This window comes from Mus caroli, chromosome 7 (assembly GCF_900094665.2).
Source record: "Mus caroli chromosome 7, CAROLI_EIJ_v1.1, whole genome shotgun sequence".
Taxonomy (NCBI): Eukaryota; Metazoa; Chordata; class Mammalia; order Rodentia; family Muridae; genus Mus; species Mus caroli.
Genome location: NC_034576.1, coordinates 146,809,809 through 146,833,332, shown reverse-complemented (window position 1 = coordinate 146,833,332; position 23,524 = coordinate 146,809,809). Strand labels below are relative to the sequence as shown.

The 23,524-nt window shown below is 50.4% G+C and overlaps 1 protein-coding gene across 3 annotated transcripts in view; it reads left to right on the top strand.

Moving 5' to 3' along the window:
- Ano1 (anoctamin 1) overlaps window positions 1–23,524 on the top strand; it is a 146,781-nt gene that overhangs the window by 70,952 nt on the left and 52,305 nt on the right. For 2 of the 3 annotated variants that reach the window (XM_029480047.1, XM_029480046.1), the window contains exons 4-10: window positions 6,984–7,082; window positions 8,355–8,506; window positions 9,848–9,902; window positions 13,617–13,668; window positions 15,511–15,576; window positions 16,072–16,127; window positions 19,394–19,435. In XM_029480047.1, coding sequence (XP_029335907.1) covers window positions 6,984–7,082; window positions 8,355–8,506; window positions 9,848–9,902; window positions 13,617–13,668; window positions 15,511–15,576; window positions 16,072–16,127; window positions 19,394–19,435 — 522 coding nt within the window. The remainder of the gene's footprint in view (window positions 1–6,983; window positions 7,083–8,354; window positions 8,507–9,847; window positions 9,903–13,616; window positions 13,669–15,510; window positions 15,577–16,071; window positions 16,128–19,393; window positions 19,436–23,524) is intronic. The other variant, XM_021166442.2, reaches the window with a different exon arrangement.

The window sequence follows — 23,524 nt, the reverse complement described above, 5'->3', positions numbered from 1 at the left end:
CACACACACACACACACACACACACACACACACACCTCCCCCCATGGGATCAGCTTCCAAGGTTCCCATTAAAGAGACAAGAGAAATTTGTGACCAGTGTGTTTTCCTCCAAGAAAATCCATTAGCATTTTTGAAGGGGAGCCTTAAAGCCTGCTAGGCATTATTTATGTCTTCGGGGTCATTGCTAAGAACACCACAGTCTTAAGTCCTGGCTGTGTCTACTGGGGGTGGCCGGGTCCCTCACAGCCCTGACACTGCACTTGACCCTGGCTTTGGCAGATTCCCCTAAGTCAATGGACACAGAACCCCACCAGTGCCTGTTTGATCTCATGCCACTGCGCTGAATTCATGCCAAGCTGGGGGGACACAGAGCCTGCGGGAGACAAAGCTTCTGAAGTAGGGGGCTGTCACTCTATGGGTGCTACAGTCATGCTGGGGCCACCTCTGGGGAGTGAGCTGTGCATAGGGGCATTCTGGATGTTGGAAGCCCTTTATAGGGGAGGTATCTAGGGATTCACTTCAGATGCCTCCATGCAGATGCCGAATGAGATCTTGTCCCTGAGGAGAAGGATAGACAAAGGTCTCCTTGCCTGTGGACACCCCCTCCCACGATCTGCAAGCTGACTGGGGAAGTTGGAGGGCAGGGTGGCCATGGTCCAAGGGCATGGGTAGGGGCAGGAGCACCCATTTACTGCCATCTCTAGTGCTTGCAGCCAGTTCTAGAACTCAGTGACATGCAGGGGCAATAGAGGCTTGCAGCCCTGGGCTCCTTCATGAGATGAGGCCGTTGGCCCTGGACTTAAGGGGTCTCGTGTCTCCTCCTATCCCTTCATGGGCCTGGAAGCAAGCTGCCTCCAGCTCACCCCTATGGATTTCCTGGCAAAGTGTAGGAGTATGGCTCAATCAACTCACCTCTTATCCTATCCCTGGGCCCCAGGCTGTAGACCCCTGGCTTTGAGTTGCTCACCCTAATATGTACAGCATTCCCCCACCATCTCTTCCCAGGGAGAACTGACCTCTCAATGCTGCGATGCTCAGGTCCGGGCTGGATAGAGCCCTAACTCCCAATTCTATTACCACAGGGCTCTTTCTTTGGTCCCTGAAGCCTTTGCCCTCTGGCACTACTCTGAGGCTCAAAGCAGCACAGACTGCTGTCCCTCTAACTTGCTTCATTCTACAGAAATATGGTTCTGTGGTCCTGAACTATACTCTCTCTGTCTCTGTCTCTCTCTCTCTCTCTGACTCTCCCTCTGTCTCTCCCTCTGTCTCTCTCTGTGTCTCTCACTCTGTCTCTCTCTCTGTCTCTTACTCTGTCTCTGTCTCTCTGTCTCTGTCTCTCTCTCTCTCTGTAGTGTGTATTCATGTGTCTGTATGCAGCCATGTTGTGTGCATGCATGGGTATGAAGGCCTCAGGTGCATTTCCCCTTGTTCTTTGGCACAGGGTCTCTGGTTGGCTCGCTGGTTAGGCTAGCCTGGCTGATCAGCCCCCAGGGATCCTTTTGCCTCTGTTTCCCCAGCAGTGGGATTATAAGGGGTTAAGCTACCATGCTCCACAATATGGGTTCCAAGGATCAAACTCAGGTCCTCCAGAATGCTTGCAAGCACTTCCCTGACTGAGTCTCTCCAGCCCTTCCCACCTGACTATACAGCTCACCCTAGGCTAGTGGAAGCAGATAGATGGCTTCAGGTGAACCCAGTCCCATTGTGGCTGCCCTCTGAGGCCCTCTCTGTGGCCAGGCCTGAAGGAGTCTGCCAGGAACCCTGCTGGCAGCTGTTAGTTGGAAAGCTTGAGGTAGGCCACAGCCCAGAAGCACCCCATGGAAGTAAGCAAATGTCCCCAAGCCCTTTTGGATACCTCTAGCCCACACCCACCCTCTAATCCTGCTTTTTTCGGGGGCTCTGTTTGCCAACACCATGTCAAGATTCTAGTTCTCAGTACAAGTCTTTTAAATTCTAGACGTTCTGTTTGGTTCTTTCCCAAGTTGGCTGTGTCACTTTTTAATAGTTTCCTGTCCTTTCCAGGCCTTCCTGTCTTGAAGTTTATGTCTGTAATTGAGGTGAGCAGGGCTGACCTGTCTGTCATCCATCTAATGAGCTCACGCTCTCCAGCCAAGAGCACTGGCTTCTGTCTCTGTCACTTGCTGGTTCTCCCTGGCTGTGTCCCTGGGTTGTTTAAACCCAGTGAGTGCAGCTGGTTTTGTGCCCACCCAGGACCTCCTAAAACCCTGTAGAGTTCCCAGGGCTTGGGCTAACTGCCCCAAGGCCACAGTGACAGCTGAGGCCATTGCACCTTCTTGGGTGTTCTTACTCCTCGTGAGTCTTGCTCTTCTCTCCCTCAGTTTCCTTCTCCCTGTGCCTCGGAGTAACTTAGAAGAGCAGGCATGCTCACGGGAGTGTGGGGTGTTTGATGGTGTTTGTCCATTCCTGGGGTTTAAATCCTCCTGTACCCTCAAGTTCTCTATTGGCCACCAACCTACTGCCCGGGGTCAGAAGAAGACCACTGTTCCTTTGTGGAGCTCATGAAAGGGAACCTAGTCCTCGTGGGAGGGTATCTAGCCTGTTCCTTCTTACCAAGCCATTGAAGCCAGTTCAAGTCAGGCCTGGTGACCACCACAAGGTGGATGTCACCACCCCCTGAAGACACGGTTCTAGTGTCCTCTTGGATCTGCATTTGCTGTCACAGCATGGCTTGTGGCTCTGTGTCCTGGTTTCAGCTTTGTAGAATCTTGAAGATAGAGCATTGATTTTTTTTCCCACCCTAACTGTAGCCAGCATTTATTTTTTTCATGGAAGGTTGCCCCAGGGAGATGACTCCACCTTCAAAGGCAGCAGAGGTGTGACTAGATCTACCTGCTGACATCTCTGTCTGTCATCTGGAAGGCCTCAGGCCCAGGTCTAGAGAAAAGCAGATCCAGGGCCTATCCCTGCCATATTTTGACAAAGGACAACCTAGCGTCATCCACTCACTGAGACCCAGTCCATGGTTCCCCAGCGCCCTAGACTTAAATCTGAGGAGAACATCAAGAGGATAGCCCTAAGGATAGATAGGCACCCCTGCTCCCAAACCTACTCTTGCTGTGAAGTTCAAGGCACCCTTACACTGTGAGCATGCCAGTTATCGTACGAGGCTTCCCCACCCAGGCCCTACACTACTGACAACCTATCCCAACCCCATGGGCATGCCTCACCCTCTGGGAGCTGTGTGGGTGGAGGAACAGCATGAGCACAACAAGGGAGCACCAGACTGAGTTCCCATGCCACACCTGCTGCTCAAACATCTGGATCAGTGTCTACAGACCTTTCCATCCCCTCATCACCCACAGGGGTACAGGAGGTCTGAGAGTGAGAACAGGGCCAGATGCCTCGGCTGTCCCCACTTGGTCTATAGTAGGCGCTTACTAAGGACAGGCTCCTCCCGTTCCTCTATCACTTACTCATTGGATACTCTGTGCCATGTGCAGGCAGTCATCCTAGGGGCATATGGAAGCAGAGCTGTCTGTCTCAAGCTCACATCTGTGCAGGCAGCCATTGCCAGTGGGCAAGGCAGGTGGGAATCAAGGCATCAGGTGGGTGGTAGGTGTAGTTTGCCATTATTACCTTGAGTGACTGGTATACAGGCCTCCAGGCACGAAGATGAGGTGGTGACTTGGTGCCCTCAGTCATGTGAACCCTTCATGGAACCTCCTACCCCTGTCCTTTTCTTTCCTCCTCCTCCTCTTCTTCTTCCTCCTCTTCCTCCTCTTCCTCCTCCTCTTCTCCTTCCTCTTCTTCATCCTCCTCCTCTTCTTCTTCTTCTTCCTCCTTGTTTTATTTAGTTGTTTTGTTTTGTTTTGTTTTTTGAGATGGAATCTCATGGCTAGCTTTGACCCTGCTATGTTGGTAAAACTGGCTTTGAACGCCTGACTCTCCTACCTGTCTGGGATTATGAACTCAGGTCACCTGCCTGCTCAAACTTCTAGTTTAGTTTTCTTTCTGTGTTTGTTTGTTGTTGAGACAGTCTCACAATGTAGCCCAGGGTGACCTAGAAGTTAGTATGTAGCCCAGGCTGGCACCACAGGACACCTCCTGAACCCTGCTTTAGTCTCTCAAGTGGTAGAATTGCAGGAATGAGCCACCATACCTGACTTCTTCTGTAAAGACGGTTCCAGAACCATCTCTAGTGAATTCAAAGATCTTTCATTTGGAGCTCAGGATAGAAGACTGTAATTCCTCAGCCGAGTTATAATTGAATTGACCTTATCTCTCCTCTGGATGGAAGCTTCTTGGGGACCTGTCCCTTCACAGGCCCCTGTGGCTTAGCTAGGCTGTGCCCTCCCTGCCTTATGCCCATGAGTTTGTGGTTTCAAATGTAGTAGTTCAGGGTTTAGGAGTAGGGATAGAACTCAGTCCTTTGCAGCCTTTGGCTGTGGCTGAAGGGACCTGGCCATGCCCCAGGCTCCTCCTACTGTGGGAGTGCTGTGGTCAGTCAGGGTACCACGTTTTCTAAACATCTTAGTGTATTTTTGCTAAATGGGTCCCACGACCCCATTCACCAACCAGATGTTTCCTTGGGAGAGACCCGAGTGCTCACGTCAGCAGGGTCCACTTTCCCAGGGATGCTGGGACTGCAAAGAATATTTTGGGTCTTTGCGTGCGGGCAAACACTACACAGAGATGAATCTGGGTCTGTAGTGGAAAAGCTAGCCTCCATCACACGTGGTCTCTACTGGCCTCTACCACTTGTGAGACAACAGACATCTCCCCTGAATTAGGGATGTCCCATGACATCAGCCTGTGAGTCACTAGGGCTGGGGACTCTGTGACAGGGCTGGCCCAAGCAGGCATAGCCTAATCTTCATCAGCGCTGAAGCTGTACTTAGCTCCTTTGGTCCCTTGTATTGACTTTGCCTGTAGGGCCAAAGCTGGGGCTCAACTGCTAAGGTCACCAGAAACCTGTCTGTCTTTAAACCAGACCTCATATCTGCTTTTAGGTGAGGGAGCAGGGTCTAGAGAGGTTGACACTTGCCATAGACCATTCAGCTGAGTAGGATTCTGACCCCAGCCTCCCAAGCCCATCCCACATGCACCAGGGGTGCAAAAGGACAGGGGATTTCCATCCTAAGACTTGAGGGTGTCTTCTGTATCCTGGAATGAGATGTGTCGCTTCACAGAGGAAGAGCAGGCCTGTGGCCAGAGTCTTCCATCCCTGAGCTCTGGCCTGAACTATCTTGTTTGTCTGTCGGGGAATCTCAAGGAGCCCATGCTGGCCGGGCATTCCCTGTGAGGCTGAGGATGATCTTGAATTTCTGATCTCTTGCCTCTTATCTCTGGAGTGCTGAGATTACAGACATACAACACTGCATCCAGTTTATGGGGTACTGGAGCTTGAACCCAGTGCCTCATGCATGCTAGGCTAGCGCACCACCAACTTTGCTACATTTCTATTGTGATCTAACTCTTTGTGCCAGGTGGGAGCTATGTGCTGCTGTGTCAGCTCCCAGAGGCACCAACCTCGTGGTGGTAGCTCTGGACAAGCATGCTTACTTCCCTCCCCCCTTTCAGATGTTCGGTTAATTTGGTTGATTGCTTGTTTGTTTGATTGGTTGTTTGATTGAAACTCATTATGTAACTCAGAATAAGAGCCTTAGAAACAATCCTGCGTCAGCATCCCAGAATGGTGTTTCAGATGACATTGGCCCATTTCTTTTTGCAGTCCAGCAGCCTGTAGTACATCTTTGGGCTGGGCCACTCACTCAGCCTATGGTCCTGAGGTGGGCAGGCCACACTGGCTGCTCTCAACCCCATGACAAACTCCTTCATGTCTCAGAACTGTAGATCCTATAGACCTTCTGTCTTCTAGGCCTTGGGAAAGATCTGGGCAATGTCCTGCATATTTGTGTGGCTATGTTGTCAGCTGTTGTCTCTTGATAAAGGGCCTTTTCCAAGGGACATGTGTCTATAGGGAACCAGGGGCCAGGCATGGCACTGCTGTCTTTGGGGAAACACAGTTTGGGTCTGAATTGGGTGGACTCTGTCAGCCAAGAGCTTGTAGGCTAAAGGGACTTCTCCACAAACTTAAGTATCCCTTGTGCAATGGTGCTTTTCTTCTCCAGATGGTGGTAGCAATCAGTTCTTGTGAAGCCATTAGTAGCCCTTGGGTTCCCTTCCTGTCACTCAACAGAGAAACATGACTTGTGGTGGTAACATACACTCATGGAAGCTTATGGGGAAATAGGTTCATTTAGCTCACAACTCCAGGTTGCAGACCATTGTTGTAGGCAAGTCAGGCAACAGGAGCTGGAAGCAACTAATAGCATTCACAATCGAGAACAGTGAGTTAATACATATGCACTTCTACTTAGCTTACTTACACTCTTATTCAATATAGGATCCCATGCTCAGGGAATGGTGCCACTCACAGTGGGCAGGTCTTCCAATCCATTAAGACAGTCTGTCATGGAAATGTGTCCACAGCCCAGCATGATGTTATATTGTGTCGAATTGACAAAAATCACCATCACACTTGTCCCAAGTCTAAACAGCACTGGACTTGAAATCTTGGTGTTCCTGTGTCAGGCTGTCAGCACTTAAAGGATAAAGGTCATAGATATGCAGGGAAACTGGAGTTAGGTTATGAGCAAGGAGAGAGGACTGCATGAGCCCCCAGGAGTATCTTTTCAGTGAGCTCTGAGAGGCCCCAGTCAAAGCTGAGGGGTATGGACCTGGAATCATGAAGGGTCCTCTGTTGTTGCTAGGCTTTGGGGACTCTCACTTAACCCCTGAAAACATCCCAAGTGTTTCATACCCCTAAGATCCCCCTGGCTGTGACCTGAGGATTCTTGCATAACGTGCTGTATGGAAGGAAGGTCCCTTAGCCCTGTTGAGCACTGTCATGGGGCTGGTGGCAGGCAAAGGCAGCCACATGTCATCAATTACAACTGGGTACCAAGGTGGAAAGGGGCTCTAGCTGCCAAACACACTAATAGCTCCTTTTCTCTCTCTAGACCAAAATCCATGGTGTCGGGTTTGTGAAGATCCATGCGCCCTGGCATGTGCTCTGTAGGGAGGCTGAGTTTTTAAAACTGAAGATGCCCACAAAGAAGGTGAGTGGGCATGTTTATATTACAGAACACTGGTCTTGATGTGAGGACACCTGGAAGTGGGAGTGAGGACACAAGGGGAGATATCCACTGTGAAGCATCTGACCCTGCCTGGGGTGGTCTTCAGAGACTCTAGACCAGGGCTAGATAGATGCCTGGCAGAGGATTAGAGTTCAGATCTCAGGACCACAAAGGGCAGCTCACTGTATTGTCAGCTTCAGGGGACTCAGCGCCCTCTTCTGGCCATTGTAGGTACCTGTGTATATACACACACACACACACACAAAATCTTAAAAAGAGAGAGCGAGAGAGACCTAATACCACACCCCACCGGGACACCAAGAAAAGATCCCAGCAGAAAAGCTGCCTGCTCTGTCCCAGGAATTTGACCTGAACAAATATAGTTCAGCTTGAGGCCTGGCTTCTTTGATGCTTGTGGGGTCTCAGATAATTTATCAGATTCAATTTAATTACATTTTCTAGCTTGCTGGGATTTTTCCTTTTAATCTCCAAGAACTTTATGGCTGAAGAGCTGCCTGCCAGGGAAGCTGGGCTGAGAGTCCATATCTGCATGTGTGTGGGTGGAAGGGGGACCTCTGCAGCGTGGCTTCTCAGATCCGCCGAAGCCGCTGGATTACAGCTTTGGAAACAGAAGACACATTTGGGGCAAATGTTTTCTAGAATGTGTTATAATTGAGCTGTTGGCCCAACTCTCCTAAAATGCTGAGCTCTTTGGGTAAGCCTGAAACAGCAGATACAGGGCACCCTGGCTACCCCACTCCCCCCAACCCCCATACTCTCAGCTGCTGTGTTCCCAGAAAGAACAATGTTTTTCTCACCAGCCAAGAATAGGTACTCTGACTTAGTCACTTTACACATTGCCCTAACAAAAGCAACTTAACGAAGAAAGGATTTATTTGCCTTGCAGTTTATGGAGATACAGCCATAATGGTGTGGATTGCATGAAGACAGGGGCGTGAGACAGCTGCTCATGTTGCAGCCATAATCAGAAGCAGAGAGACAAACCCTGGCGCTCAGCTTGCTCCCTCCTTTTGATTCAGCCCAGGTTCCCAGCCCATGGGGTGATGCTGTCCACGCTCAGGGTGTATCTTCCACCTCAGTTACCCTAATCTAGAAACTTCCACATAGACACTCCCAGAGTTTGTTTCCATGGAAAATCTAAATCCCATCGAGTTGACAAGCAATGTTAACCAACCATCACAAAAGTCAGAACTTGGGAGAGCAGCTGATTTCCCCGCCTGGTCTTGCCCACAGGTGTACCACATCAGTGAGACGCGAGGCCTCCTGAAAACCATCAACTCGGTTCTGCAGAAGATCACAGACCCCATCCAGCCCAAGGTGGCTGAGCACAGGCCACAGACCACAAAGAGGCTCTCCTACCCCTTCTCCCGGGAGAAGCAACACCTGTGAGTGAGAAGTCCAGGTTGACCCCAGTTCCCCACCCCGAACAGGGGAACATGTTCTTATAAGTACCGTGTAACTGTGGAGCCCAGAAGAGGCCAAGGAAGCAAATTCCAAGGCCATAGAGGAGAGGGGGATTGAAGAGTTTTGCCCTGCTTGGGAATGCTTAGGGAAAACCACCTGGGCCCTGGCTAGATAGGTCTAGGGTACCCAGCTCTGCTTTGTCCCTCCGAGCCCTGGTTCCATATGAAACCTCAGCAGCCCCAAATGGAGCAGCTGGTGAGGTAGCAATCAATTGAGCAAGAAGCCTCCCTCAAGGGACTCTGGAGGCCCTGGGGATCTGCAGCCAGCAGGGCGTTGCCTGGCAGTGCAGAGCCTGTTCCGGACCCTACCATCCTCCCTGTTCCCAAGAGGCGGTGGTACATGGCTACCTGGCTCAGCAGTGGCAGTTGGAAGGCCTACCCAGGCCTGGCCTTGCTGGCAGAAATGGGAGAAAAGGCTGGGGTACCAGGAACTCAGGTAGTTTGAGTGGCAAGGCCCAGGGGCAGGTGGCTTTGAGGTGCTTTGACCTCAGGGAGCAAGGAGCATGCACCCACATTTTAGCTCAGAATATAGCTCTCGGCTCTGCAAAGATAGTGGTGGCTGTGACCAGCCTTTGGCAGAGCCGCCCAGTGGCCTCTGCCAGCTCAGGGACATGAGAGGGCCACACCCATTAACCATACCTAGTTCACTTCTACCCTCCGCTTCTCCACTAAGCACCCCAAAGAACAAAGAACGGTGGGTGACTTTAGAGCTATTCCAATGTCCCAGAAACCTCGGGCAATCTCAGTGTAGCCCAGGACACCTGAATGCAGACCATTTCCAGAGAGAGCATCCTCAAAGCTGAAACCTTCATGTGGAGGGATGACACTGTCATCCTCTTGTCACTGAAACAGGGGCTTGAAAGACTGCCTTCCAGAGGTATCAAAATAGGGCTTGACTGATGCCTGCCATCCCAGTACTAATGAGGTGGAGGCAGGAGGATGAGGTATTTAAGGCCATCCTCACCTATATAGCTAGCTGGAGACTAGCCTGGGCTACATGAGACTTTGGTTCAAATAAAAAGAAAGATATCAGCACTAAAGGGCACCCTTAGTTCCCTTCCCAGCAATGGGAGGTCTCAGAGTCTCCCATGTAGGGCTAATGAGATCTGCTAACCTCATGCCCAGGGACAGGGGGACTTGTGCCTGCTGTGAGGATAGTGAGGCCCCTCCCTCATGGTCACTGTTATTGGAGAGAGAATAAGTCCCCAGGCTTGGAGATCCCTAAGGCCTACAGCAATCCCCTGTCTCCTTCTGTTCCTGCAGATTCGACCTGACTGACAGGGACTCTTTTTTCGACAGCAAAACCCGGAGCACAATAGTGAGTAGGCGTCCTGGAATTGCCTCATCAGAGGGTGCCCCCGGGGGACCCCAGTGATCATTTCATTTCTCTGAAACTCCTCAGGGTGGAAGCCAGCTCTAATTGCCTGTGACAAAAATAATTAGACTAATGAATCAAGAGGGCAGTGGGTGGCCCAGGGGAGGGAGGCCCTGGCTGCTCAGTTTGGAGGAGGAGCGTGAGAAAGAGCTAAGCTGCAGGAAGCTGGGGGAGGGGATCTCCAGGCTGAGTTCCAGCCAAGCCTACTGAGCCCCCTTTGTCAACTTGGTCCTGGTAGAGATTGCAAGGGGCTTGGCTGAGGGTATCAGAGCAGGCCAGGCAGCCCGGGCACATGCATTAGGATAACATCCCAAGGCCTTTGCCAGTGCCTCCAGCCTCGGTTGCAATCTGAACACGAAGGCCACCCTGCCCTACTCAGGGCACTGGCCTGGTGTTTATCCTTCAGCTGCCAACTTGAGTGCTAGCCAAGATGAGACTGTGTGTGCCACAGGACCCAATTTCTATCTAGACAAGAAATTCGCCTGGCAGTTAAGGCCTATTCTGTTCTCTTCTCCTGCCTAGAGCATCCAGCCCCTGGCGAGGGCTGAGGGGAGGCTGCCCAGTTGCCTGGCACAGGGGGCTCAACTCTTCTTGCAGTCACCACCCTGCAGGGGGATGACACGGGTCCTGTTGGTGAGAAACATTCAGACCCACGGCAGGCAGATGTTTCCCTCAGCTGCCTCTCCCTTTACCTGTGTCTCCAGGACAGTTCCCAAACCTGTGTCAGAACAAGACTGATTCTGGTTTGTCCCCAACAGGGGCAGGCAGTACCTCCATCAGGACAGTCCCATGGGCAGTGTAGTCCTGTTATCACTGATGTTGTTAATTTAATTTTTTGCACATCCTATTAACTTATTTATTGGGTGTGGTGAGGCACATGCTCTATAGTGTATGGGTAGAGGTCAGGGGCAACCCAAGGGAGTTGTTTCTCTCCTTTTGGGTATTGAACTCAGATGGTCAAACTTGACAGCAAGAACCTTTCCCTGGGGGTGGGAGACATGGCTCAGCTGTTAAGAGCACTGGCTGCTCTTCCAGAAGTCCGGAGTTCAATTCCCAGCAATCACATGGTGGCTCACAACCATCTATAATGGAATCTGATGCCCCCTTCTGACATGCAGGTATACATGCAGATGCACTTATATACCTAAAGTTAAATACATGAATAAATAAATCTTAGAAAGAAAGAAAGAAAGAAAGAAAGAAAGAAAGAAAGAAAGAAAATACCTGTCGAGCCATTTGGCCTGTCCACTATTGATTAATTTTGACAATTATATTTCATGATAACATGCAATGAGGAACCTGAGCAGACATGGCCTCTGGGAATTGGGACTGGTGTGTTTGAGGGACAGTCATACCCCCTCTTGGCCTCCAAAGGATCTGGGGCTGGCATGTCTAAGAGACAGTCTCTTGGAAGCTTGTGTCTTGGGAGAAGCCCTCCAATATGACCAGCACAGTGTCTCTTCCACTGTAACAGCTGCGTGCCTGTGCTTCGATATGTGTGCACCTTGGCTTCGCACACTTTCCAGGGTGTCTGTCAGATGCCTCCAGAAAAATGCTTGCAAACACACTTTTGCTGTGGGGAGGTGACAAGCTGAAGGGGCTGTGAGTGATTCTGATACCTCTTCCTTGTGATTAGCTGTGAGACTATTTAGTCTGAGGTTCCCCTGAATGTTACTGTTTCTAATAAGCCAGAGAGCCATCGTGCCAAGGACAACAGATGTGGAGAGCCATGACTGTTTGCTGCTGGAGGAACGAAGGAGGAACACTGCCTCCAAGAGATCCTGGAGGCCTGTGTGTAGACCACCTCTGTGCTCCAAAGGCATCTGCTGATTCACAGATTTGTGGCTGGCTTGTCAGGTCTCATGGTTTAGACCCAGGTGTGACAGTCTCTTCCTGCACTTGGACTGGCTGCTTTTCTCCTGGGATTAGGGTGGCTCCATATACAAGCTATTTGGAGTCGGAGACCAGCAGGTTCCAAGAGACAAGGGCACATTGTGCTCACTGGGACCTTAGTGGGCCTGCAGGCAGTAGAGAACCATAAAAGGTGGCTGGGAAAAGCTTTTTATATCAGCTATGTTCACTCCTGGGGGTTAACTGTGGGGAGTGGGTGAAAGGTATGTGTGTGTTCACATGGTGCAGATGGATGGATGTGAGTCATGTGGTGGTAGAGGTGGATGGATGTGGGGTCACATGATGAAGGTGGATGGATGTGGGGTCACATGATGAAGGTGGATGGATGTGGAGTCACATGATGAAGGTAGATGGATATGAGGTCACATGATGAAGGTAGATGGATGGGGGGGGGGGTCACATAATGAAAGTAGATGGATGTGGACTCATATGGTAGTAGAGGTGGTTGGTGTGAAGTCCCTTGGTGTGATAGATGAATGTAAGACCACATGGTGGTGGAGGTACATGGATGTGAGGGTCACATGGTAGTGGAGGTGATTGAATGTTGGGTCACATGGTAGATTTCAGGAGGTTCTGGGTTTGATCCCTAGCATCACATATACCAGGCATGCACACCTCCAATCCCAGCACTTAGGAAGTGAAGGAAGGACAATCAGAAGTTTAATGTTCAGGCAATGGTAGCATACACCTTTAATCCCAGTACTCGGGAGGCAGAGGCAAGCAAATTTCTAAGTTGGAGGCCAGCCAGGTCTACAAAGTGAGTTCCAGGACAGCCAGGGCTACATAGGGAAACCCTGTCTTGAAAAACAAAAATATAATAACAAAAAAGAAGTTTAAAGTTATCCTTGGCAATATGTTTGAAGCCAGCCTGGGCTATACATGAGACCTGTCTCAAAAATAAAATGAGGGCTGGCGAGATGGCTCAGCGGGTAAGAGCACTGACTACTCTTCCAAAGGTCCTGAGTTCAAATCCCAGCAACCACATGGTGGCTCACAACCATCCGTAATGAGATCTGATGCCCTCTTCTGTGCGTCTAAAGACAGCTACAGTGTAATTACATATAATAAATAAATAAATCTTTAAAAAAAAAATAAAATAAAATGAAAGTAATTAGGCCCTGGCTATTTATCCCAAGCCTATTTTTCAAGGAGTTAAATTGAGGCACGGGAGTGGTGGTGCAGTTTTTACAAGATCTCCTAACTCAGCCCCAGGCTAACAAGACTACTGATCCAGGGCTCCTGAGACCACCAAGCAAAATATCTTATTAGTCAAAAGGATGACAAAAGGGATGAGATCTCTTCTTGGGGGCTTCTCGAGATCCAGCCCCCACCTTGCCCTCCTCCAAGCTTCTAGCTCATACAGAGATGCATGCAGGCAGGATCTCAGCTCCTGCTCTTGTGTCCACATAAGGGGCAGTGAGTAGCTGCAGAACACAGATCCAACTATTATGTCATACACCCCCTACACACACACACACACACACACACACACACACACACCTAGTCCCTTAGTTCTTAGGAAGGTGCCTACTGCACACAGTTGGCACCTTGTGAGGCCGGTAGGATCAGTCCAGGACCAGGAGGGGAAGGCTAAGGGTTCTCTGTGACCCCTTCTTTGCTTACCTCTGGAAGTCACCCTCCTGGTGTTCCAAGCCCAGAACCCTCCTAGTGCCCAGTAACTGTGGGCCTTTGACTGGCAGAGCAGCAGAGTAACCGCTCACCCCTTTGCCCCTCCCTCTGCCCTAGGTCTATGAAATCCTGAAGAGAACGACGTGCACCAAGGCCAAGTACAGCATGGGTAAGGACTGTGTGGATTTGAGGTCAGCAGCAGTTTCTCAGTATCCATCTTGTCTCTCAGTGGGAGGTGGGCATCTGGCTTGGGGCTTCCTCAAAGAGATTTGATTTAAGCCTATGTTGGTTTAGAAAAGAAATCTGGGCGACTGGCAGAAAAGTTGTGCCAGAGACCTGTTCCCAGTGGATTTACAGCCATTGGGTTTTACATCCAGAGCTGCTGTTTCCTTAGATGAGGGTGTGTGTGAATATAAGGACAGGGTCCTGCAAAGAGACCCTAAGCCATGGAAAAGAACCACACAAGGGGTCCTAACCCCTCTTTGATTGTAAGTCCAGTAGGAAGGTGTCCCTTGGGGACCACAGCCCAGGTCTAGGCCATTGGAAATAGCAACCCAAAGAGAGCAGTGGCCAAGCCCTTGGGTGACCTGGCTGAGACAGGAGGGAGGGTTCTGCCAGGGCCCAGAGACTGCATGTAGCTTGACTGGTGTGGCCCACAGTTGGCCACAGGGACGCTTCAAAATGTCTTAGCCCATATCTTGATTCACTGGAATCAAGGAGTTCTGTCCCCACTGGCCTGGTCCCTTCAGACAGTGAGGATCTCCAAAAGGAGCCTGTCTTGTGCTCACTCAACAAGGGGCTTGTTCAGGTCACTGCTGTCAGATCACAGCTGTAATAAGACCACCAGAAGAAGAAAAGGTACGTGACTCCAGGCTAGGCGCTATCAGGTCCCACCCATCCATAGAGATGAATAAGGCTTCCATGAAGATCGGTAGAGTATAGCTGGACTGGAGCTGACCTCTGTTCTAGCTTGGCCCTGAGGCAAAGTAGCTGGCTTGTTTCCCACCCATATTTTTACTTCTCTGGTTTCCTTACCTCTGGTAGAAGAGAGAGATCAAGGTGCCTTCATAATCCTACCTCATGTTGGTACCTGGCCCAGGAGCTCTGGTCACTTACTGATCTTCTATCAAGTAGAGACTGGCTCCTGCTGGCCCCTGTCTGTCCCAGGGTCTGCTCTCAGGTACTTGTGTTCTAGGACAAGGAAACAGTTAAACCAAGAATATAGCCTCACTGACAGAGGGCTGGGGGAGCTCCAGTGGTTAGGAGCCCAGGTCCAGGCCTCTCAGGTGAAGGCTTGAAAGGGTTGGTTAGCCCAAGGGAGAGCCTGTGGAGACTCCACCCTGGATGAATCCTAGGAAGGGTGAGGAGACCACATACAGGCCAGGATCCGGCCCCACATACGTTCTTGATGTGAGGTGAACTTTCCACTTGTGGCCATGACTTCAACCATGTGTTCCAGCCACCTCTGATTTTGATTCCTCCTTGTCCCCCAGGGCCTCTGGCTATTCCAGGCCACTATCTGAGGAGATGGGCCCTGTTTAGGTTATTTTTCAAATGTCATCTAGCCACGTTGCATAAAGTCAGCTTTCAGGCTGCAGAGAAAAGTTGACCCACAAGAGATCATGTAGAAAGCCACTTCTGCGGGCTCTCGGGCAGCAGTTGAGGTTTGGGGTGGGGATGGGGGGTGAGGATCAAAGACATTGGTTCTGAGTGTGTCAGAACCAGAGCAGTTTCCCAGGATCCCCTCCTCCTGGGGTCCACTCTCCTCCACCTCTTCAGTACCTGGTTCCGGAGCCAGTTACAGCATCCTTTCCAGGAGACAGGCTGTAAATTATTTTTTTCTCCTATGCCAGTGTGGGCTCCGGGCCCAGCCAAGAAAGGGCCCAGCCATCTTTCTTCTGTCCTGAGCACTTGACTGTGAGCCCCTTGCCAGCACCAGCTCTGTCTCCCCAAAATGTAGCTTTGATCCTTCTAGGCCCTTCTGTGTAACTAATAGCCAATGTGTAAACAGGGCAAGGAGAGGGAAGAAGGAAGGACTCTGCCCTTCTAAGTAAACGGCGGAAGTGTGGGAAATACGGTAAGAGCGGGGCCTCCTCTTCCGCTTCTCCCATCAACTTACAAGCTAATTTCAAATTGTATGTGTGTTTCCCGACACCATCAATTTCCCATCCGTCATTTCTCATGATCAGCTTCTCTGACCACTCGGAGGCCATCTGTCCATCTTGCAGGCTCTCCCTCAGGCCGGTGGGGGTAGCTGGCGAATCCGAGGTTTGGGGGTGACTGAACTGTTCTGCCTCCTTCCTCAGGGACAGAACTTCCTCTTGGGGTGTGCTCTGCGTCTTCTTAACCCTGCCAATCAAGCATGTTGAAATCATCTCTAGTGGATAGCTAACTCGCCCTGCTGCCTTCTACCCAGGGAAGAACCCCAAGATGGTGACTGGGCTCTGGGTAGCCTGGTTCAAGCTTCAAGCAGCATCCCTGTGAGCAGGAACGCCCTGTGACAGCTCTGACTTCCAGATGCGGGGCAGCAGGCCTGCTAGTCCTTAACATCTCTCTACTTCTGTTTTTAAAGGTATCACCAGCCTCCTGGCCAATGGCGTATACTCAGCTGCATACCCTCTGCACGATGTAAGTCATCTTTACACATAGCTAATTTCGACATCATTTGATCTCCCCAAATCTTCAAGGGCCACCCCCCCCCCCGGAGCTACAATTATCCTTTGGTCATAGCCTCCTGCTTCGCCTCCTCTGTGCCCCCTCAGTGGAAGATAAAAAAGTTACACACAGGGCAGTTTTGGCTGGCAGAACAGTCCCATGAAGACAGGGGCGACTGTGGGAGATGCCAGGCTGGCTTCCTCCATACCTCATAGCCAGCTGATCCACAGGGTGTTTGCCCTGGCTCCAGTTCTGCTGCCCCAGGCTCTGGCAATCACCAGGGTTCTGTGTACAGCAAATGGCCAGCTTCCTGGGCTGAGTGTCCGAATCCAGCTGGCCTCTTCTTGAGAAATTTAGCTTTTGCTGTGGCTAGGGGTGAAGAGGGGGTGTAGAATTCTCTCCTTATCGTCTTTATTGAAACAGGAACGAGGTCATGTGTAGGGCTTGGGTGGTGTGTGAGCCCCAGACAGAGACTCTCTGGAACTTGCCAAATGTGGAGTGTAGCATAGTCCAGGAACCCAGAGCAGGAGGGAAAGAAGACAGGGCTGGGGGTCAGCAGACCCAGACCCTGTTCTGGTCTCTTGCTTTCACTGGCCTCGAGCAGTCTGGTTAGAGACCTGGTGTCCTGGTAAGACTGGTACCTGTCTAACAGCATGGCAGATGTGGATGTCAGAGCAAGCCCAGGCAAGAAACCACTTTCAGGATTGCTAAAATAGCTAGCGCAGGGGGACCTTGGCAGAGAGACCATGCTAGGCTTCTCTGCCACCTCAGCTTCTTTCCCCCAAATGGAGCCTTCCCCACCTGCAGAGCCAGAGATTTGGGGTCAGTTGGCCCAGCCTCCCTACTTTGTGCCTTTGCATGAGCTGTTCTACTGACCTGACAGCGATGCTTTACCTGCCTTTTCTCCAGCACCCTTGTTTTCATCTTCCCTTCACTGTCCTTCCAATGCCCCTTATCTCATAGTGTGGCCACTCTGTGTGTGTGTGTGTGTGTGTGTGTGTGTGTGTGTGTGTGTGTGTGATTTGTTTGCATGACTCTGGATCTCTAACCTCCTCCTCAAGGGATATATCTCCTTGTGAATATTTCCAGGGTAGGGTCCTGATCCCTCGTCTTGACAGTACTCCTGGTCCCTTCCATGAAGTCCCTGTTCTACTGTTGATCTCCCTCTCTGAAGGATTCCATTGGACTCCAGGATACAGTCTTGCCCAGTGCTGGCAGCCTAGCTCTGCCCTATTTCCCCTAATGTAGCTGGCACCCAGAAGCTAAAATGCTGGGTAGGCTTTGACCTGGCCCTTTAAGTCTTAAAGAGAAAGATTGGAAAATATCTCTGAGAACCTACACATGCCAAGCACTGCATACAGTAAAAGCTGTTTGGTTTCAGACCCTGGGACAAGGGGAAGCTTTATCTCATTTAATTCAACGCAGACACAGACTTAGAGAGGTTTAGTAACTTTTTTTTTCGTGAGGAATCGGGGATAAAGTGGTTGGCAGCTGGCTGTGTGTCTCCAGTGGTGTCACATCTTCCTTCACTGAAAATCAAGCTTCATCTTCACTCAGCAGCCCTGCCATTGTTCTCATGAAGCAGCCATATGGTAACCAGTGTGGTGGCCACACTTCCTACATTAAAGATGGGGAAGCAGAGACTTGTGGAACTCAGGCAGTTTGCCTAGGAACACACAGCCTGGAAGCAAAGCCCAGACCTCTGGACAATAAGGAACTTTCCAACCATACACTTTGCAAACAACTGAAGAGTACCCACCCCTTTAAATACCAAAGCTCACACTGAAATAACTAGGGAAGCCAGGAGGCTGAAGCAGGGGGATGGTGAGTTTGAGGCTTATCTGAGTGACACACTAAGACCTTGTTGTAGGGTCTAGGGGGAAGTAGCTCACTCTGAAGGGAGCCAAGTGTGCTCCATGTCCTTAAATAGAGGGCACAGATTGCGGGGCAGTCAACCTGGACCAGCATGGGATTCATGACTATGTTCACTGTATGCTTGTTTGCATTTTCTGTATATATCTTTTAAGTTGTCCTCCATCCATGCTCTTGTCTTCATTCCTGGTTTGGGACTCTCCCCATACCTGTGGTCTGCTCATTCTTTCACCTAATATCTCTAGGAGGATGTGGCACACCATGGTCATCTGGGTAACCAGGGTGTATATGGGGCACCATGGTCATCTGGGTAGCCATGGTAGATGTGGGGCACCATGATCAGCTGGGCAGCCAGAATTAGTCCTGTGTGCTGACCAAGAATCACCTGTTCTGAACAAGACCCTGGGGGAGGTCTCCAATAATTAGAGGTATCACCTGTACAGAAAAGCTGGTGACATTTATGTTGGCTGCTTGGTGGCTTCTTAGCTTCCTTCCGGGTTGGCATCAGGTCACCATGAGCAAGCCTCTGGTATGAATGAATCCACAGTGGAACCATGAGACTCATTCATGAAAACACCCACAGGATCTGAGCCTGGCATAAGAGGAGCCCCAAGAATCCAGAAGGAAGCTGGCCCTATTGTCTTTAGACCTTAGCAGTGGGCCACTTGCTTGGGGACATGGCCAGATCCTCCTCATCTGGCAGGGGGTAGCAGACACTGAGAATGTTACTGACCAATGGAGGGGTTCCTAGACTGACTCTAAGAGGCCAGAGCTGTACCTGCCAAATGACTAGAGAAAGCAGGTCACTGGCCCAGGAAAGCTATATGTGACAGAGACTGCTGTAGAAAGCCACTTTCTTGCTGTTCCCTCTTAGTGGTTTGGGGGCTCACTTTCAACTTTTGGATCCTCTCTTCCTTTGACTTTAGAGATATGGTTGTGAGTTCTGGGTCTGATCAAACTTAGCTGTGTATCCTTAGGAACATCAGGCTGCATCTCCAAGCCTCTGGCCATGTTGGTCTCAGAGATCTAGATATGCAGAAATTGTGGAGCTTACTGTGGGACACCTGGCAGTGGATGCCTAGACAGGGCTCTGGGACCATCACAGAGTATACCACATGTTCTTGTTAAAGGAAGAGTTTCTTTCCCCTCAAAACCTCCTTTCTTTAGCCCTGCCAACTTCAGGGCAACTTGATAGGTCTCCTCTCAGATCCCACTCTAGGTCAAGGGGAGACAAAACTTGAGTCTGGAATCAGAAGCCAGCTAAGTAGCCAACAAGACTGGTATAGTCCTGACCATGGGAAAAGAGACATCTGGTCAACCTCACGCACTGTGGCATGGTTGGAACTTACTTTTGCTTTCATTCACAGGGGGACTATGAGGGTGACAACGTTGAGTTCAACGACAGGAAAGTAAGTGTGTGAAAGTGGAGTGGGAGGTATGGCTGGGAGGGGTGAGCACCTGGGGGCTCTCTGTTTCCTTCCCTTTACCCTTGACCATGCAAAGGAAAAACACTTCTTGGGATCCTACCCCCTTCCTCTCCACCCTCCTCTCCCACACTGGCTTCCAGGGAACCCCTGTCTTAAGGGGTCTCCCTGCACCATGCTCCTGACTCTCATGGTTGTTGAAGGTACCTGGCCTCATTCCACCAGCTCTATGATCAGTATACATGGACTCACTGTGGCCAGTTGCCCAGAGAGCCACAGCTTCCACACACCCTGGGGAACTGATTTCATGGTGTTCAAACTTACCTGGAGCCCTTTTGAATAGAGAAGTTACTGAGCAGTTCGGTGGAACTCTTGGAAAACTATGTGTTATTCTTTGCTGGCCTTCCTCATTTCTCCAGCAGTAAGAATCCTTGCTCTGCTCAGGAGATTCCCCCAAGAAGCTGCCCCTGTGTGAGTGTCTCCCCCCAGCTGCTGGTTCCACACTCAGGAATGCCCCTACCCCTTGCTAGACTTCCACAGTTACATCCAAGCAATCCTGTCAATTAACCAAACCCAGGCCTTCCTCATGGAGAGGGAGCCCTCCCTGGACCTCTGCTCCTCTCATGTCCCCCTGCAAGTGGTATGCAGGGTGCTCCTTTATGAGGCTTACAATAGAGGCCTTGTCCCCCACATCCCAGGTCTAGGGACCTCTGGGTAGCATGTCCTTCCCTCTCAGACTCCTCCAGCCCCAGGCGTGTTTTTAAATGGTTAGTACTTGATGCAACTTGCCTGCCTGGGAATTTAACTGAAGATTCTATCTGATTTAGCATTAAAATGACATATTTGGTTATTTTTAGTGTCCCATCTGGCATTCATCTGAGACCCCATGGCCCTCTGAACTCTCTTATCCTGTCCTGCTGGAAAAGCACAGTCTACCCCATGTTCTAGCAAGCTCTGGGCTCAGAGTCCACCCCCTCACTCTTTGTGGACTTCTTGGCTGAGGTCCTTCTTTCATGAACAGCAGCCACCTCATTTGTCTCCACCATCCTAGCCCCCTACTCTCCTCAGAGCTTCAGCCATACCAGCCATCATGCTGGTCCCAGTGATGCAGCTGACAGTCACACCATGCCAGGAATAGCTATTACTTATCCAGATAACTTCCTGGCTCTGCTGAATGCCAGGTCCAGCAACACAGCTCCAGGTTGTCCAGGCCCAGCTATTAACTCTGCTGGGAACACTCCACTCCAGCGAATTTTATGTCCCAGCAAAGAGTACAAGGCCTGGCCAAAAAAAAAAAAAAAAAAATGTTAGATGGGTGGCAGTCATTATTTGGACAGATAGATGAGTGGGTGGGTGGGTAGAAAGATGGATGCATGGATAGGTAAGTAGAGAGATGGGTATACCTCAGGATAGTTGAATGAGTAGATGGATAGATGGGGAGTGGGTAGACAGAAAAATGGATATAAGGATGGATAGATGATAAGTAGGTGGAGAGAAAGATGAGTGGATAGACAGATGGATGCATGGATGGATAGGGGAATGGATGAGTAGATGGATGGATGGATGAGTGGATGGATAGATAGATAGATAGATAGATAGATAGATAGATAGATAGATAGATAGATAAATGGATGCATGGATGGGTAGGTGGGTGGATGAGTAGATGGATGATGATGAATGAGTGGATGAATACGTGGATAGATGAATAGATGGACGGATGCATGGATGGATGAAAGGGTGGATGAAATGTATAGGTGTATGGATGGATGGGTGGATGGTGAGTTGGTGAGTCAGTAAGTAGATATGATAGATGGAAGGAAGAGGGGAAGCTACAGTAAGTATTTTGATCCTGTCATAGAACCTCTGTTCTCCCATGATGGCTCCATTTTAAAGTGGGTTGGTTTGAATGAAAAATTTTCCCTTTTCTGTGACAAAATCTATGGCTTCTTCTTTGCTATTCCCATTATATCTGTGGATAAATAGATGGATGATGGATGGGTGGGTGGGTAGGTGAATGGGTATAAAGATGGATTGTTAGATGAATGGATGAATGGGAACCCCCAGAACCTGACCCCAGGTACCTGAGAGGACCAAAGAAACAAGGTGTAGCAAGGACATTTTCCTGGGCTGAGCAGTGTAGCAGTGAGGTTTCTGCCAGAGGTGGGTGTGAGCATGGCTCAGCACAGACTTGCTGTCTGGATCATAGTCACTGGGGGCCTCTAGCCAACCTCCCCCCAGGGCCACAGGCAACTTCTGATCTACACCAAGGCAAATGCTAATTAAACCTAGGACATAACACCTGAGTCAACTATACGGATATATGCATATACGCATACACGTACATATACACGTCCAGTTGCTGGATCCTCCCGAGGCCAGTCAGAGTCCCACAGATAAAGAGTCAACCAGACCACTAAGGAAGGGGTTCTGTCATCATGGGAGATGTACAGATGTGGTTTGAGCGAGTCTGCCCCGTCTCTGTCCTGGACTAAGAACCACAAAAATATGGAAAATGAATCCGAACTCTGTTATTCATCTGTTGAGCAGTTAGCAAAGATGGTCCCCAGCCTGACCATGTCTGCTGCAGTTCACAGCCCACCCACCCTAAGCCCTACTCCTCCTGAGCTGACTGAGGCTAAAGAGGCCCCCCAGGCTACTCCCATGCTAGTGAATCTCCCTGTGAGCCGCTTGCTTGACTGCAAAGGGTGAGGGAGGTTGCCTCAGAGCAGGAAGAGTTCACAGTGTGGTACTCATGGAGAAAGCTCACTGTTGTCTGCCAACCTCCGTCAGGACGATGATGAGCCTGCAGAGGCCACACAGGCCAGCCAGACCCCCTGACAGTGGTTACATGAAGTTCAATTCTCCAGATTTAACACTTTATTTCCAAGAAGCTTGTAAATTCTCACCCATCTGTCTGCCTCCCTCCCTCCCCCTTCCCACCTCTCTCTGCTTTCCTTCCTCTTCCCTCTCCCTCTTTCTGTCTCTCACCCCCATGCTTCCCTCCCTCCCTTCCTTTTCCTCTCAGCTGCATCCCCTGCCTCTCTCTTTGTCCTTCCCCTCCTACCCCAAGTCTCTTTCCCTGGTCTCCTGCCTTCTTCTCTGATGAGTATCTCCTGACCCCTGCTGCCATCAGGTTTGGTACAGAGCAATATGGTACAGGCGAGCTAGAGGTTGGTCACCTGACAAGGGGTTAGTATTGATTCATCAAGGTTTGCTGGTGGCCTGCGTTGCTCTCCTGATAAAACTGTAGCCTTCTCCCATGTCTGTATAGCCTGTGCAGGTCATAGTGACACACATGAGCCATCAGGATCCTATAGTGACCCAAGAGGAAAGAGCACCCCTTAGCTAGCCTTTGGTACAAAGGAGAGACAGAAGCAGGTCTGCCTAGGGCTCCCTGAATCTGCCCTGGCTCAGGCATGGTGACACTTCCTCTCAAGTTCCTACCGGGAAGCCTCTCTGAGAATGTAGTGGTGTTCATCCTGTGTCAGCCCAATCTGGGACCTTAGGGCCAGAGACAGTCGTGCTGGTAGGGATCTGGCAGGCAAGTCCCAGCCTCCCAGCAGGGACCCCTATTCCTCACAATTGCCTCTGGCTCTCCCTTGCTTTTTACCCTGCTCCCTGGAGGTATGTGGACTGCCTGTTAATGAAACACACAATTGTTAATTCACAGAGCTGCAGAAGGAGTGTCAGGAAGAGGCTGGGCATGCAGCTCCGTTGGTAGAGTGCTTGCCAAGCCTTCACAAGGCCCTGGGTTCATTCCCAAGTACTGCATAAACAGACATGGTAGCGACACCTGCAATCCTAATTATTATCCAGGAGTTAAAGGCAGAAAGACCAAGAGTTCAAGGTCATCCTCAGCTACACAACAAAGTCATGACCAGCCTCTAGTACTGTCTCAAAAAGAGGACAGGTGGATGGATGGATAGATAGATAGACAGACAGACAGACAGATAGACAGGCTGGCAAAGAAGGAACCCCCCAAGTGGAGATTATGCTGCCCTACCTGTCTTTCACCTTTAAAGAGTCACATGAAATCTGGGCATGGTGGTGCACGCCTTTAATCCCAGCACTCGG